The 16,739-nt window shown below is 39.8% G+C and overlaps 1 protein-coding gene across 1 annotated transcript in view; it reads left to right on the top strand.

Moving 5' to 3' along the window:
• Nucleotides 1–4,821: 4,821 nt before the first annotated feature.
• Nucleotides 4,822–16,739, top strand: part of NCAPG2 (non-SMC condensin II complex subunit G2) — a 41,100-nt gene continuing 29,182 nt past the window's right edge. The window contains exons 1-6 of the mRNA XM_036406486.1: nt 4,822–5,006; nt 8,126–8,317; nt 9,323–9,437; nt 9,909–10,066; nt 10,800–10,934; nt 15,970–16,064. Of these exons, the coding sequence (XP_036262379.1) occupies nt 4,890–5,006; nt 8,126–8,317; nt 9,323–9,437; nt 9,909–10,066; nt 10,800–10,934; nt 15,970–16,064 (812 nt within the window). The 5' untranslated portion in view covers nt 4,822–4,889. The remainder of the gene's footprint in view (nt 5,007–8,125; nt 8,318–9,322; nt 9,438–9,908; nt 10,067–10,799; nt 10,935–15,969; nt 16,065–16,739) is intronic.

The following is a 16,739-nucleotide window of genomic DNA, read 5'->3' as shown; positions in this document are numbered from 1 at the left end:
GTTGCCAGGAGTGTTTGGTGGCTTGATTTTGATCCATCCACAGAAGTGACAGCAGTTTGAGGACATGAGAATCACTTTGGAGTGAAGGGTGTGAAAAGGACACATTTATAGGGTGAAATATAGACTTTAAGGTTTTTGGTACAGGGGGGTTATGGAGACAAGATGGAGGGATCAGGGCGTGTCTCGTCCTTCTTCTTTCTTCTTCTTGTCCTCCATCTCCTGTGGTGATGTTGGCACTTGGGGATTGGTTCATGGTGAAGGTACACTTGCTAACATGAGTGAAAAGTATTGGAAAATAAAGGTAAATATCATGTACGTAGATTTTAGTATAAAAAGACATGACCGCCCCGTGGGTGGTCAGAGTGCCTTTGGCTGCCTTGCAGGTCAGACCTCTGTTGGGCAGACAGAAAATTTTGTAGATAAGAAACAATAAACAATCTGAAGATCGAAAAACTGAAGAGTCCAGACTCGTCCTTTGAAACGCGGGCCACCCAAGAACCACACTACCCGTGTCGGGGCAGAGACAGCCAGCCGAACCCGACACATTTTGTCATAAAGCATCATAACAAAGGCAGGCGGATGAAGCCGCTGTGCTTTCCCAGGCAAACGGAGCTGGGTGTGGCTCCGCGCAGAGCCGGCAGTAGCGGGGAGCTCCCGCGGGGCGGCGGCTCCGCGCTTCGGTACCGCCGGCAGCGGCTCCGGGGAGTGGCTCTCCCGAACGGCTTTTGCATTCCCTCCGCGCAATTTATTTCCTTATTTCGGTGTGAGTTAACAAGGATACTTTTTTTTTTCCTTTTCTGCAGTGATTTTTTTTTTCTACTTAATCTCTTAAACTCTAAAATCGATTCATGTTAATATTAATAATTTAAGGGAAATAAGCCTTTTCACGGTCTAATCACACCAGCATTGAGAAGTGACAGTTGCCTCTGAATAAAGGATGGCATGATTGGCAGGATTACCTTCAGGCAAGGGGAGATCTGGAGAAGTGGAATAGTGTGAAACTTCATCTCTCTCCCATGCTGTTCGGATTATTTATCAAAGTATGTGAAGATCAAAAAAAAAAAAAAATCAAGGGAAATGCATGCATGTAAATTATTAACAGCCTGCCTCAGAGGAAGAGCAGATTTTGTTCATACTGTATTAACTATAACAAATTTTATTACATATTCAAAGAAAAAGAAATAGAAGTTACAACTCCAGCATGGTAGTAGATAACGTGTGAAATAATCTCATAAGAAACTATTATCTACAAAATAACATTATAAATATAAGAAAATATTGTCAAGAAAGCATCTGACGTTCAGGGAACTACTTGTTTATTTTTTATTTATATTGTTGACTCTTATAGGTTGAAATGGAATGCTTGTTGTAGTCCAAACAATATTCTGGTGTGAGCCATCTGTAACTGAGATCCCTAATGCAGGCCACCAACAAGAATAAAGACTGGTTCATGAAGCAGTAGCACAAAAGCAAATCTTTATTTGCTGTTGCTCAGCAACCATGTGCGAAAGGCCCATTTTTCATTTTTGCCTTAACTTGACAGGAAAATGATAATAAATATGAGATTATTATCACAGAGTATAGATTATTTTGAACAGATGAACAGATATGTCAAAGGGAGGCATGTACTTTGGTACTCTTGAAAGGGAGAATATTAGAGAAACTGAAAATAGAGTTGTAGGTTTATTACTGGCTTGCAGTTCATGCACAGTTCTTGAAAAAACCTAGAAAACATTATTCTGTCTCTCTGGTTTCTCTATCTGGTCCTTTAAAATGAATCACTTGGTGTTATTCAGCCTGTTGTTATCTGTGTCAACTTCTAGTTTCAATACTGTGAAAAAAATTATTCTGTGGTTGCTATGCAACAGAAATTAAAAACTAAAATATGTTTTAGTTTGTTTGCTAAAATGATACGTGCCCAACTAAATAAACAGTAACCAGGTGACTAATGTAGCATCTAATTAAAAGACTAATCAAGGTATTAATGAAATATTCAGTATACATGAGTCATGATGAATAAATCCATCAGTTTGGATCTAAAATGGCAAAGATTTTTTATATATGCAGAAAATTTTTAATATAGGAAGGCATTAGCATAATATATAAATGTCAGGTGTTACACTTTTTTATTTGTTTTTACAATTCTACAACTTACTCATGCAACTTACTCCAAGCAAACTGTTCCACACAGGCTCCTTGCACTTAGCTGAATACGTGACTTGGGATATAAAGTCTGGTCCACAGGATCTGACACAAGCCAGCCTCTCATTTCAAATAAATGTGGTCGAAAATGCAAAAAAACCTTAATTTTTAATGTAAACTAAAACTGTGAAAGGCAGGATCATTAAGAAAGATTCTATGTTAAAAATTAAAACAGCAGATGATGTAAATGCTACTTTTAAAGAGATTAATTTTTACATTTAATACTGAATAAAATCTGAATTACATAATATTTTTTTAAATTACAATCCTGAAAAGTCTAACCAGATGTGAGAACTTCTATAGAAATTATAGTTGGTTTTCTGTTTGTTTGCACAGTAAAGCAGCACATGTTGTACTGCTTCTACAGACTGAAAGTAAATTACTTCAGTTGTGCACCTCTCTCTTCTGAACAGCCAACACTGAGAAATGCTACTGAAAATGCCAAATGGAAAGATACAAACTAAGCCCTAACTTAACAAAATGCTTTTACTGGTTTTGGTTTGCAGAAGAGCTCAAACAATTGGAATGGGAAATATTATAGAATTAAAAATCTGACTCGAACTATTTCTAAAACTGCAAAGAAGAAACAGAAGATGTAATTTCCTGATATATTAAAAAAAATCCTTAGTTATCAAACTCTAAATATCATCTAGCTTACATAGTCTCCTATACATTCTGGAACACAGGCTGTTTAACTTGATTGCTTTTGGATGAAGAGTGCAAAGTACTCCCATTGTTCACCAGGACTGTGAGTAAAAGCATAGCTGTCAGCAACAGCAACAATAACATTATCGGAGAAAAAAAGCCACCAGAGTAACCAAATGCGTGATGCTTTGTAAAAGCAGTTATGTCCACGTAACCAGAGATCCATGGAAGAAGGAATACCGTTCCTTAAGCACGAACATGAACTTAACTGAGCATGTCTTCCCCCCATTTGGAAGCACTGACACTTTGCAGGTAGGTACAGAAGGGGAACAGCGAGCGGGGCGGCGGGTTTGAACCATGGCAGCTGCCTCTGGGTAACTGATGGATGTTCCCCCAGGACCAGCCGTGTCAGAAAGCAGCGGAGGAAGGAGCCTTTCAGCGCGGCCGAGCTGCCGGGAGCAGCAGCCGGGGCCGGCCCGGGCGCTGCCTGCGTTGCCCGGCGATGGAGCGGGGCAGGGGCTGGGGAAGCGGGGGGTCAGCCTGAAGAGGAGGCTCCGGAGGGACCTTGTGACCCTCCACAGCTCCCCGAAAGGAGCGTGGAGCCTCCAGATGGGGGTGGGCTCTTCTCCCAGGCAGCCAGCGACAGGATAGGACACAGCCTCAAGCTGCGCCAGACGAGGTTCAGGTGGAGCATTAGGAGGAGTTTCTTTACAGAAAGGGTGACTGGAATGGGCCGTGCAGGGATGTGGTGGAGGCGCCCTCTCTGAAGATGTCTAGGAAAGACTGGACGTGGAACTCAGTGCCATGGTCTAGTTGACTGGATGATATTCGGTCACAGGCTGGACTCGATGCCCTCAGAAGCCTTTTCCAGCCCAGCTGACGCTGCGGTTCCCTGAGTTTTTAACACGATCCCCGTCCCGAGGCGGGTCCCAAGGGCGCCTTTCCCCCACCCCGCCCTCAGCGGTGGCGCGCGCGGGAAAGGGCGGGGGTGGTGGCCAAGCTCTCGCGAGACGAGACGGGAGTTCCGCGGCGCGCGCGCAACGTCGGCCGCGGGAGGATTCGAAAAGTGGCGGGTGAGGGAGAGACCGGACCGGGCGGGGACTGGCGGCGTCCCGGAGCGTCCTTAGGGGCTCCGAACTGCCCGCCGCTGTCCCCTCCGAGCGGTTCCCGGGGCCGGAGTCTCCCCCAGCGGTGCTGCCGTGCCCCGCGGGCTCTTCTGCGCGCGTGTCTGCCGGCTTCGTTCCGCTCCGCTGAGGCGGCGCCGCGGTGTTGGAAGCGCGTCCCGCGGGTCCGTGAGGGTTCGGCCGCTCTGAGGGTCCCGCGGGTCCGTGAGGGTTCGGCCGCTCTGAGGGAGCCCAAGGTAAGCGGCCCGCCCGGCTCCCCGCTGCCTGCCCTGCCGGGGCCTGGCGGAGCCCCCGGGTGGCTCGGGACTGGGCCCAGGACAGGCCCCCGCCCCATTCTGTGATGTGGCTTCACACACACTGAATGTTCTGTAAGTCTCTTCCCCACCTGGAAAAGCACGTCAAGAGACACCTGGGGTGGTGGGAATGTTTACGTAAGCAAATAAGGCTCTTGGTGGCCTTGCCCATTTCCCATGGTTTTCATTTAATAGCCGAGAAAAGAAACCATTTTACTACCCCTCGCTGCTTCTGATACAAATAAATAGTCTTGTTGGGAATTATGACCAGCTTAAATAGTGGGTGTGTGCTGCAGAATGCATTGTGCTTTTTAAAAATTAAAATATCCATTAACAATTTATTCTGCTTTAAGACTTACTTAGTAAAAAAAAAAAAAAAAACAAAACCAAAAAGAAAGCAAGCCCTGCAGCCCAGTGATGTTGTGAATCTAAGTGCTGATTCAGATATTCAGGTAATAAAATAATGTTGGTGGGGAAAACTGCTTTAACTATGTAGTACATGTATAACTCCTGTAATCTATAACATATATAAATGCTATGTATATAGCTGGGATATGATTACAACAGACCCAAATGATCTTGTTTTGATATACAAGATATATTCTCTAATGATATATATTCTCTAATGTTATGTTTTGGTTATAAAGTAGGCAAGACCATTTCCAGGATGAAACGTGAAGCATTTTTGCAAGTTGTGTCTAAAGAGTCAATTGAAGACTTCCTGCGTTACACTCAGAGTCCTGTAAGTGAGCCCATGTGTACATTTATCACTTCTGGAGTCATGAGTCTGTTCCAGGTGCAGAAATCATGTGACAAAGGGGCAGAAACTATTTGTCTGGTACTTGCATATATGTGGGAATGATTGCTGTAGAAAAGGAGTTCAAATAGCACTTGAAGGAATACAGGCTGAAAAAGTTGTGGAATCTGAAATATTAATGTTTATAAACCAGCTAATTTTCTGATATTTGGTTGTTCCACATACTGTTTTTTAAAAATAAGACATTAGTATTTGTGTAATTCTAAACAAATACTAATTTCATGTTGCTGAAGTATTACATTGTTAAATTTCAAACCATTAAAGAGTTTACTCTTAATGAATAAGAGTTAATGTACAAACATAGCAGAATTGTGTTTCACTAGTATTTGTTCATTCATTTGGTAATTTGGGCTGTCCAGTTGTTCTTTGGTCCATTGTTAATTTTACTTGGATTTTTCTGTCACTGAATGCTTTAGAGAAGGGGTAGATTGCTCTCTCTAAAGGAAGTGTGGAGAGAACAACAAAACAAATCCCCTGAAATCTACTGTTAAAAGTTCATTCTCACTTTGTGTATATATTGCTTAATAATGAGAAATAATAAATCTGCATTGAGGTGTTTTCCGCTCACCTTCCAGCTGTCTGGTGTTAAGATATACCTGAGCTCTTCTAAACATCTCTTGCTTGCTGCCATAAATGATATTGTGATGTTGTTTCTTGAGCTTTCTGATGGGTATTTTCCTGGTAGTACCCGTGGCAGGTTGAAGTGGATCAGCTGACCTCTGTGTGCACAGAGGCATGAACTGATTTAATGTAGCAACTATATTAAACCTACAGTCTTGTTCTGTGTAATAAGCTTACAAAGTTTGTCTCCCAAACATCCTTTAATCTTCCCCCAAGAAATTTGCTATTTCTTTCATTTGTGTGCCTGTATGTAGTTATGGATGATAAATTTATTACCAGATTGCCTTTGCCTAAAGTCTCCTTCCCATTTTTATCTAAATCTAAACACTTCAGCAAAAAAGTATTCACTTGCAGTCTTCCCTTTTCAATTGATTTGGTTATGTTGATTTTGCCATCTGCATTCAGTAATTTATTTTAACGAGCCATGGGCTATTTGGATTAAAAATGGTTGGGTTTTTTTTCATCCTTTTATTTTTCATCACCAATTCATAGGAGTTCTCTTACAACAGTGTTCAGCTTTTGCCAATATCTCTGGAAACTTTATGTCACCAGCTACAATGAGTATATTGGTTAAAATTGTCTTAATGCCTTTGTAGCATAAGGGAACATGAATATCCACATGACTTTTTGACTGTCCAAGATACTTCCATTATTTTATTAATTTCCTTTTGAAACCTGCAGCAATGGAGGATGTGTGACCATGTCTTGTCTTAGTATGAGGATCCTCCTTTTGGGATCTCCCTTGAAAAATTCTTGATTGCTTTTTTTGGAGGAGGCTGTGGTTAAATAAATCATCACTACAGCTTCCCTGCTTTCCTTAGTTTTTGTATTATATTTGCTACTTAGTTGGAGCTCTAGTCCTAGAATTTGCCTTTTAAACCCTCTTCAAAGTTCAGGTTTTAGCATCACTTCTTTCAGTGTCTGTTTTCTACACGTGCCCCAACCTCTCTTTTAGTTCCCCTTGAATTTTTCTTTCCTGCACTCTCAATGTTTAGATTCATCTGTGTATTCTAAAATTCCAGGGCTTTGCTAATTTTCCTTCAGGGTTGCTTGTGGGTTTTTCATTTTTTCCATTGTAATATTTTTACAATGTCATATTGTGGTGCTGTTCATTGAGATCTTAAGCAGGTGCTGTTGGTTTTTTTCCACTAAATCCCATTCCAATTCAAGAAATTACAGAATTTCTTAGACAGAAAAATAGGAATCACAGGTATGATTATCATTCACTGTCATCCTTTCTCCTCATAGATTTTGGAATAATTCTGTCTCACATCATCCCAAAGAAAAATCTAAAAGCTCTGATCTTATTATGGATTCATTCTTTCTGTTCAAAGTGATACAATCTTAATATCCTGTCTTTTGGGTTTGTTTGAAGCACAGGGCTGCAGAACTCCCTGTGAGGCCTTTGGTTTATTGTATTTGTTTCCAGTTGTAGAATAGAATAGAAATTCTCTTATAAATATGTAACAGGATCTTTCTGCTCATACCCTTCTGGGAACTTTGTAATACTTACTGCTGCTTCTTTCATTCTTTTCAGTTTTTACCTTTGACTTTTCCTTTTTGATGCTTTGCAGTGTATCTGCAAACTAAAAATAGATTTATTTCAAGATTATGGGAGTTCTCTTTCCTTCCTCTGAAGTGTTTTTGATCCAGTAAACCTTCACTTCCGTATTGCAAATTACATCTCAGAAATTCTCTGTTCTTTCTCTTGGCTAGGCCTGGTCTTCCTTCTCTCTGCATATTCCCTTCTCTAGCAGGTTGCCTGCCCTTCTTTGATGCTAACAGACTCCTTGTGTCTCTGAGGTAAATTCTTCTAGCAAATTTCTTTCTAGGACATAGTTCAGATCAGCCTCGTGGTGCAGTCTCTACTGAAAACTGATGGTGGCTTCCCTGCCAGCAGGGCTTCAGCAGGAGGCGTGGGCTTAGCAGGCTCGGGAGCTGGGTTTGATGTGGGGCTTTAAAACATTGCAGTGTGCAGAGATCTGATGTGTGCAGATCATATCCCAAATTAGTGCTGTCCCTGTGCTCTGCTCCGTTTCCACTCCTTGCCTAAGGATTTTCTTTCAACAGCCATCATCAATTGATATTTAAGAGAGCAAAGACATAATCAGGGTCTTGAATTCTGTGCAGTTTTGAGCTTCTTATCCAAGGGTATGGAATTGTCTTCGTTGCTATCAAGGGTTAAAGACTCCTGTCTTAAAGGCAGCGCTCTTGCTTCATGATAAAGAGTTAACTAGCAGGAGTTTCTTATGCTATTTTAAAAAAATATGACTTCTAGAAGGTATTTTATCTCTATAACTGCAGAGGACTATAAGTTAATCATTAATGTAAAAACATAGATTAAATATAGAGATAGGATGATGAAGTAAATATGAGCCGCTTGGCTGATGTGGGATTGTGTGGTATCTTCTGACCATTTATAGAAAAATACATGTGATCATTTTGACTTGAATGAGCTACTTCAAGAATTGCCAAGAAAGCAAAAAGAAGTGCTATGGCAGAGACTGACACAGCTATTGACAGAAAGCTTGATGGAGAACCCTGTGGAAACGTGGCACAGGACCGGAGATGATAAGAATGATGATGAGATGGAAGTTGACATAGTTCCAGAAATGGTAAGAATCTTGTAAAACGAAAACATGGTGTTTTGGGTTTTTTGGGAAATAAAATGGAATATTTCCATAGCACCTGAAAACATGCAAGGGTTATGAAATAAGATCAATTCCAAATATCACCTTCCTGCCCATTTTTTAAAATGATTTAATTTATGCTCGTGTTAAGCTGAGTTTACGATTGTTCTATGTGCTAAAAGAGTAGCTCTGCTGATAATTTTAATTATGAAACATGTGACTTAGTTTTCTTACTAGAGTTGAATGGGCTTTTTCTATGTCTTATGTTAGTAAACAAATGTTAATGTTGCACATGTTAAGTTTAAGTAGCTGGCATATAAGAAATTCACTACCTGATTTTTTTTTCACTACCTCATTTTATTTGATGAACATCATGAAATCTAGATTCAACTGTGCCTTCCACAAATTTAGAATATATAGAATTTTTCTGACTCAGACACTTATATACTGCCTTCTGTGCTGTAGTCTATGTAGCCTTGAGAATACTGGGGGAAAAGGTTATTTAATTTTGGGGAGGAGAAAAGAAATGCAGTGGGGAAATGATTAGAGAAACCTAGAGGTTTGTAGAAAAATCAGTCATCTGTTCAGAGGCCTGTAGAATCACACACTTGGAGTGAAATTCACCACATGTACACATCTCTGAGTTACACCTGACCCTGCTAGTTAGGGGCTTTTCAGCTCTGAAATGGATGTGGGTTTGTTGCTGATGAGGATTTTAGTGCAGGAATGGAAACACATGCACAGTCACAAAGTTATCTACTAGCTGGAGCTGAAAACCCTTTTCAAACTTTTTGAAAAGATGTACTTTAAAATCTATTCTTTTGCCTCTTATTTGAAAGGTTTTGGGTACCCGTATGCTTGTTCTTCAGAAAGGAAGCATAATAACAATTCAGCTTTGCTCTCTGTTGCTAAGGTTCATTTCTTGTTTGAATTATTTTCTGAGTCCAAAACAAACTGCAGAAGTGTTTCCTCAGCATTGCTTTCTTTCAGAAACAGACTGTAGCAGTGATCCAAGGAGTGGCAGCTGTCGTTATTGCTTCCATACCTGCCGTGGATGAAAATGTAAACTACAAAGCTCTTGTAGAATGCGTTTTTATCCTAAATGGTGAGTGCTTCTCTGTACAGAATGCAGCATTTTACAGAGGCTGTTTGATCTGACTGAAATCCAGCTGGCTGTGAAACAGAATTCACAGGAGAAAAGTTGGTACTGGTTTGAGTTCATATTCATGAGACAAAATTAAGGCAATGTTTACCTAGAAATCAGCTGCACAATTTAGAAGTTGGAATGTAAATAGTTTTCTTTCTCCCAGCTGTTCACCCAGTGGAAGGTAACTTTGATTATCCTGTGATTTTTATTACTTTTAGGGGAAACTCAATATTCCATTGTTACTGATCCAAAAACTTGGGCCAAACCTTAGAGTTGCCTAAATACTGCAGTGAGCATAAACCATGGAAGTGTGTAAATGTGGCAGGAGCTGGCTGACACTGTGAGGTGTAGTTGGTGTGCTAACAGGCTGCTGTTTTACAGGAATGACTTGGTTCATTGCAGTAAAGAATTATTTCATTACTCTTGTAGGTATCCTTCCTGCATTATCTACAGCTGAAAAAATCCTGCAGGATGCTATCCAACGTGTGTGTGAAATGTGGTGGGAGAAGGGACTGGAGGGGAAGGAGCAGCTGGGGAAGACTCTGTTTGTCATTCTGCTGAGAAAAAGCCTGAACAAAGCTGCTATGGTAGGCTGAGGCTATGTTGACTTTGAGGTTATTATTGAATATTTCAAGAAAGATAATCCCTCCAATAAAACACTGCCTTCTCTAGAAGAAATTTTAAAGGTTTTTGGCATCAGTTTCACAAGTGAACTGGATTTTAATTTTTTTTGCATTCCTTTTAATCTTTTCACTCTTTTGTCCAGTCCAATGGCCAAGGTTTTTGTTGTAATTAACTTTTTGTCAACTCAGATATTAAGTACTATGTTCAGCTAAGCATAGAAACAGCTTTTGTGGGAAGCTTACTTTTCTCTTTCTTTTTATCTTTCTACAAATAATTTTTCTTTCATTTTTCAAAATGTTTGAGTTACTTAGAGTATTGTGATAGACATCTTTTGAACTAACCCAATGGATGTATCCTTATTTCTTTCTTCTGTTTTTCCCTGTTAACTGCATGTGTTGTATGAAGTTTAAAAAGTGCAATGATGTGGTTTTAACGTATTTTGCATGGAATGGCAACTTTTTTTTTCTTGAGCATTTCTTGAGCATATCTTCATTTGTTGGAAGTCAGAATTTCTGCAGTTACATGTATTTTTCCCAGTAATGTGATGAAATGAATATTCATAATTTCACAATCTGTAACAATGCATTTACGTTCATTATTTAAAATCCTTTCAATGCAGCTCTGCATTAAATCAAAGCTTTTTTGCATTAAAGCAAAGCTTCTCTACTCTAATGTGGGCTTCTTCTCTCCTGTCAGGGTGCAGATATAGTTCGTGTATGGAATCTACATCAGACATTACTTTGTTTTGATTATGATTCAGATGAGAGTAATGAAGTCAAAGACTTGTTGCTTCAGTGTTTTATGAGTGTAAAACACATTAAGAAAGAAGAGGTAAGCCAGCTTTTATCTTACTGTGGTTTTGTGCCAGTGAGCTTTGGTTGCTTTTAATAGTTCTGCAGTTTGTCTTTTTTTATAGTACAGTAGGTAGCAACATGAGAGAAATCAGCTCTGACTCTAAGCTATAAATGGTTGATACTGTTTCATTTGGAAAACTTGTTTCTATTCCAGACTCAAGTGTGAAAGTTTATGTCTAAATCTTCAGTCCAGTTCTTTTATCCCGAGGCAATAAGAATCAAGTGCTTTGCTTCCAGTGCATTTCCCTCCATACTTTAAATCATTCCCTGGTGTAATTCTTTTCTTTTCTTTTATAGCAGTTCTTCTTTTATTCAAGACAAGTAACTGTAGCAAAATAATTTTCCTTCTAAATGACTTCATCTAGAAGATTGTGTTGCCATATTCTGTTTTAAAAGTAGCACAAAAAGAACCCAGCTTTACAGAAAAATAAGAATTACTTTATTTAACTACATAGATTCCTCCCAGTGAACAGTTGCTGTTTTGTTGCTTAGATTGTGCCTGTGCACCACAATTATGGCATCCAAGCCTTTTTTCTGGTTAGGTGACCAGACCACATGACTTTGTCTCTGAAGTGCTAACTCTTCCCTGCATATTTAAAATAGATATATTCCTTTTCCTGTGGAATACATGAACTTCTGTCATAAAATGAGCCCTGAGATTGCTGCAGGGTTGTGGTGTATGTCATATTAAAAATGGAGATAGCAAAGGAATTAGGTGAAATGTTTGATAGAGCAGGGTTTGGATACCTGCCACTAAGTTGGTGGGGTTTTGGTTACTTACATATCATATTTTAAGCTCTTTTAGTTTTGACTAAAATTATGATGTACCAAGGCAATATAAGAGGTGGGAATGGAAGAAGAGAAAATGTGGGTGGAAAGAGGAAAGACATGTAAGGCTCTATTGACAGTTTACAATTAATTGTAAATACACCAAGTGTCCTTGGTGTATTTCATTTTAAGCCCTTTTTTGTCATCTGGAAAAAGTGTGTACTTGTGTGTTTGTCACAGAACTTAAAATACATTATCTATATTTGATTCTGTATTTTTTATTTTTTCTGTTATATTTGAATCCACTGTATTATTTTGATATTTCATCTTCATATAGGCACAGTAAATGATTGGTAATTATATATGTAAAATACAACTGCTATCTAGGCTTTAGAAGCAAATTGTTGTAGTTCTTTTTTTCTTCCACATCCTGTGAGACTTTTAGTATAACGTGTTAATTACTACACAGCTTTTCTGAAGGAAGTTTGCACCTTGAATCTTTGAGTGAAAGAGTATAAAAGTTGTGGGTTTGTTGTGGGGTTTTATTTAAATATGAGGAAGAAAAGGAGACTAAAAATCAGACTAAATAATGTATATTTTTCCTGGCATATTAAAGTGAAAGTTTATGTCTAAGTTTATGTCTGGACAAGAATGTGCAGATTTGGCCATGCTTTGCACATTTTGCTTCCCTGCACGAGATTTTTCTCTTTGCTCTCGCAGGGATTTCTGGTTCTTGACATTTTGTCACCTTTGCATTTTCATAGGCCTGTCTCTTTCTAGGTAGATCTAGAGAGCACCTTACTGCACTCTCTGCTCTGTCTGCTCATTAGTGGTTTAAATCCTTCATTGTGGATTCCTTGCTTTCTGGCTGGAAGCATTGACTGAAAGCAGCAGCTCCCAGCTGGAGCCCAAGGGCTCAGCCTTGGCCAGCGGTGGGTCTGCCTTGGAGGCCGCTGGCATTGGCTCTATCAGCACAGGGAAGGCTTCTGGCAGCTTCCCACAGAAACCACCTCTGCAGGCCTCCACCACCAAACCTTGCTGTGCCAGCCCAATACACAAGTCACTTTACATCCTGGTGGATAACAGTTCAAAATAAAAGGAGAGCCATAACCCATTCTGGAAAGATCCCAGGACAGGGCTCAGTTAGATTAAGTGTCTGAAATAAATTTAGACATCTGTGCAGGAGCATCACCAGTACAGGTCCTGGGAAGGATTTGATTGCTTAAGTGAATGATCCATGCTACATTAAATGACCTAAGTTGCCTCAGACATCATGTGGGGCTGGCATGTAAAGCACTGTCATAGATCTCTGCCTTCTGGAAAACCATCTGGGCATGTAAAATTGCTCTGTATTTGGGGTGTGCCATATTAACCCTAGTCAGCAGAGTCAACAGAACAGTTCAGCTCCCTAAAACAGTAACTAAACAGCTGATCACATAAAACACTCTTCAGACAATTAACATTTCAGGGACTTAAACATCCAAATTCACATGTCCCAGTTTGTGAGCAGAAATCCAACTTCACTACATGAATGTCCAGTACTTATCCAGAATGGTCACCAACTTGGATTTTCCTAGCTCTGCAGACAGGAGATTGAAAGTGCTCAAAGCATTTTCCTGTTGCTGTGAGGTCATTGTATTTCAGTTGCAAGTCCTTGTGTTTGGGATTTGTGTGCTGTGGGAGTTTAGTTGTAGTGGTAACACACCTCATGTATGTTCTCTAGTTTCCCTTCCTGGTTCATTTCACTAATGATAGATTTCTTGTAGCAACAAGAAACCTACTAACACTCCCCCAGTATCTCTGCTGGACATTTTTTTTTTGCATCCTGTATTGCTTCTGAAATGCATGTAGTAATACCAAGTATCAACATGATGTATGAATTGCTTTGAGTTGAAAGTGAGCTTCTGTATATCAGGCCTAATACTCCCTTTAATGCCTGCAGACTTGTTCTACAGTTCCTAAGAAAAGTAATCCTAGATTTTCAGAGTACATATCCCAGAGCACAGTACTGTAGTAGCTTAAGCTGCTATAACTCCAGGTTGCAATGATCCTGTGTTGCCATGGACTAGCATTCCTCTTTTCCTTTTCACAGTGTAATGTTCAAGCATCAATATCATGGGTTGATTGAAGGAGGCAGCTGTTTTCTCCTAGTAAGATTATTTTTCAGACAGATTAACTGTCTGGAATGGTTCATAATATGCAAGACTGAAGGAAGGGAAGGGTCAGGATTGCCGTGTATCTGTTCTAAATCAGATTAAACCAATAGAGAACTGCACATTTATTACACCTCATTGCAAGATCAGGGAGTTCAGTGTTTCTGCCTTCCCAAGCTGTGCTGTTTAACACACAGTAATATTTCTCAGAGGCTTATCATCAGGCTGCATTAGTGGAGTGATCCTCTGAATTTATCTCTCTGTGATTTATGAAAACATTCTTGTTCAGATGGGGTTTCCAGTCAAACAGCTGCAGAGCCTGTTCCTGTGTTTTGGAGGTGGGTCTGTTGTGCTCTTTCCTTGCTCACCTTCTTTGTGTGTGTATAGAACAAAGTCATGTGCTCTGTGTCCACAAGCACAGCAATACCAGACACCCTACACTGATACTGCATTAGTCCCAAAGATGACAGTTCACAGTCCCATTCACCTATCACCAGGTTATCTCTCACAATAATTATTTCAGATCCATTCATCACAAGCAGCAGATTAAGCTAGAGGCACTTATCATTTTCAGGAGCAGGCTCAATCTTTTAAAACCTAAGTCTAAAAAGAATTGGTTGAAAGCTATTTTTTGGTTTTTTATCATCTGTCTTGCTGCTGGGGTTGTAGAAGATGAGATGAGTTTGTGTTTGTCCTCATCCTTGCCTCGTTGAGGAAAGAACTGTAAGTCCAAACTCCCTTGACCTTTTGTTTTGTCAGGGATGTCGATGTGTGACATGCCAAGTGGGACTTCTCTGTGTTTATATTAGGCCACCAAAGTTGGAGATAGAGACAACTCTCATTAACAACAGGAAGGATTCCATCAGACCTGAAGCCAAAAATCTTGACATTGTATTTAGCCATTAGGTCTTGATTTTTATGAGCTTCTGAGTTACTTCTTCACCCAAAGGTATTTCAGCTAACTCACTACAGTGCAGTTTCTGATTATGTGCTTCCATCTCCCTCCCCTTCTCTGTGAGATTCCAACTCTAAGTGTGTCTGGCATTCAATTTTCTGCGTTTGGTCTCAGGTGTGAACACAATTCTTGGCCCAGCTCTCAGTGGAAGTGGCTCTGAACCTCTGCTGTTTATTCAGTGACCCTTTTGCACTTCTGTCAATGTGCTCTTTACTATTGCACTTCCTTTTTTAATATTCCTAATTTATTTGTTGCTAGAAAGCTGAGAGATACAAAGGACCCTTACAACTGACTCACCCTTATGTGTGATCAGACATTTTGAAGTCTTACTTTCACCTGTAAGCTAAGTCAGACTGAAGCTGCCTGTACAGATGCTGTATAAGGCTACAATTCCTTGGACACATCTTGCTGATTCTTGGAGATCATTGGCTTATTTCCTTCATCCACAGCCTTTTGTTACAAAATTCTATTGCTCATCAGATTTGTCATCATTGTTCCTGACTTGTTAAAATGGAAGAAAACTAATTTGGTAAAAATAGTTTCTGTTTTCATGAATGAAAGCAGCTCCAGGAGGTTCACAACATTACCTTTCATGTAGCAGGAGGAAAGGAATTGTCCTTGCTGCTGAGAACATTTAATTTCCTCAGTGGCCCAGCTGTTCTCTGTGGCGGTGTTAAAAATGTTTCTGCATGCAGAGCTGGTAGAGTTGTGGTGTTTTATTTATGCCTTCACCATCATGTCAGTGTCATCCTGGGATGATATTGGGATGTTGGCCCTTGGCAGAGCTCGGTGCTCCAGCCTCGATGGGGGTGCGGATTGCACAGTGTGCTGCCATTCTGGAATGCTGCTCTATGGAAGGCACACCAAACCAGAAAGGACATGGAAAGAGTGGAGGCAGATATGTGATCCACGTGTTCATTTGTTCTGTGTTTTTTCTACACTATGAATGAAAGTAGTGCTTGAATTCTGTTTAATAATTAAGAACCTTAATTAGTTCTTTCCATTTTCACCTGTGCATTTTAAAATTAAATATGTAATTTCCTTTGTATTTGCTGATTTTTGAGGTAACTTTTAAATTGGATATTCTTCTGACCTTTGAGTTCTCTTTGCTTTTTCCTCTTTTCCCCTCCCCATAGGGAAGAAGACTCTTGAGTTTTTTGTTCACCTGGAACGTAAACTTCATTAAAATGATACATGGAACTGTTAAAAACCAATTACAGTTCTTTCCAAGGTATGCATCCCAGTAAGAGTACTTAATTAGTAAGAGCTTGTCTAAAATCTTGTTTATCTCACTCCAAAAATACCTAGTGTATTGAAAAAATATATCAATAACCAGAAACCCACAAATCTTCTGAATATTACTGCTATATTGTTTCAGCAACTTCATTTAATAGGAGCTCTGACGTGCCTGGTGTACAGTTATGGGAGCAGTAAATGTTTATTTGCCATTAGCTAAAGCAAATGGCTTTGGGCAGAAATTGGACTGCATTATTTGCAGTGCTTGTGTGAGGGTTGCAGGCCCAAACCTCCTTTTGTAGGCTGTTCCTATTTTTTCCTACAAGCAATCTCTAATTGAGTTTTCTAGGTTTCTATATAAGGCATTCTAATAAGAAGTGACTTGCAGGATAAATCATAGCCTGAGAACTTGGCTGATGGATGAAAAATATGGAGATTTGTTTTCTTTGATTAGTCGGTGAAGTATTGCTGAAGTAATTCTGTGTGTTAAAATCAGAGGCTTTCTAATGCTTTCATGTAGAATAATACATTCCTGTACATGTCTCTTAAGAATTTCAGGCATTCTTCATGACATAACTGGTAAAGTGTCTCTCTGAATGTTTTGACTCTCCCACCATAGGTGATATTTCAAGTATCATGTAATAGTGCTTGTGCTCATTAATTAAGAGTT

This window comes from Molothrus ater, chromosome 1 (assembly GCF_012460135.2).
Source record: "Molothrus ater isolate BHLD 08-10-18 breed brown headed cowbird chromosome 1, BPBGC_Mater_1.1, whole genome shotgun sequence".
Taxonomy (NCBI): Eukaryota; Metazoa; Chordata; class Aves; order Passeriformes; family Icteridae; genus Molothrus; species Molothrus ater.
This window is presented reverse-complemented; position numbering and strand designations above follow the sequence as displayed.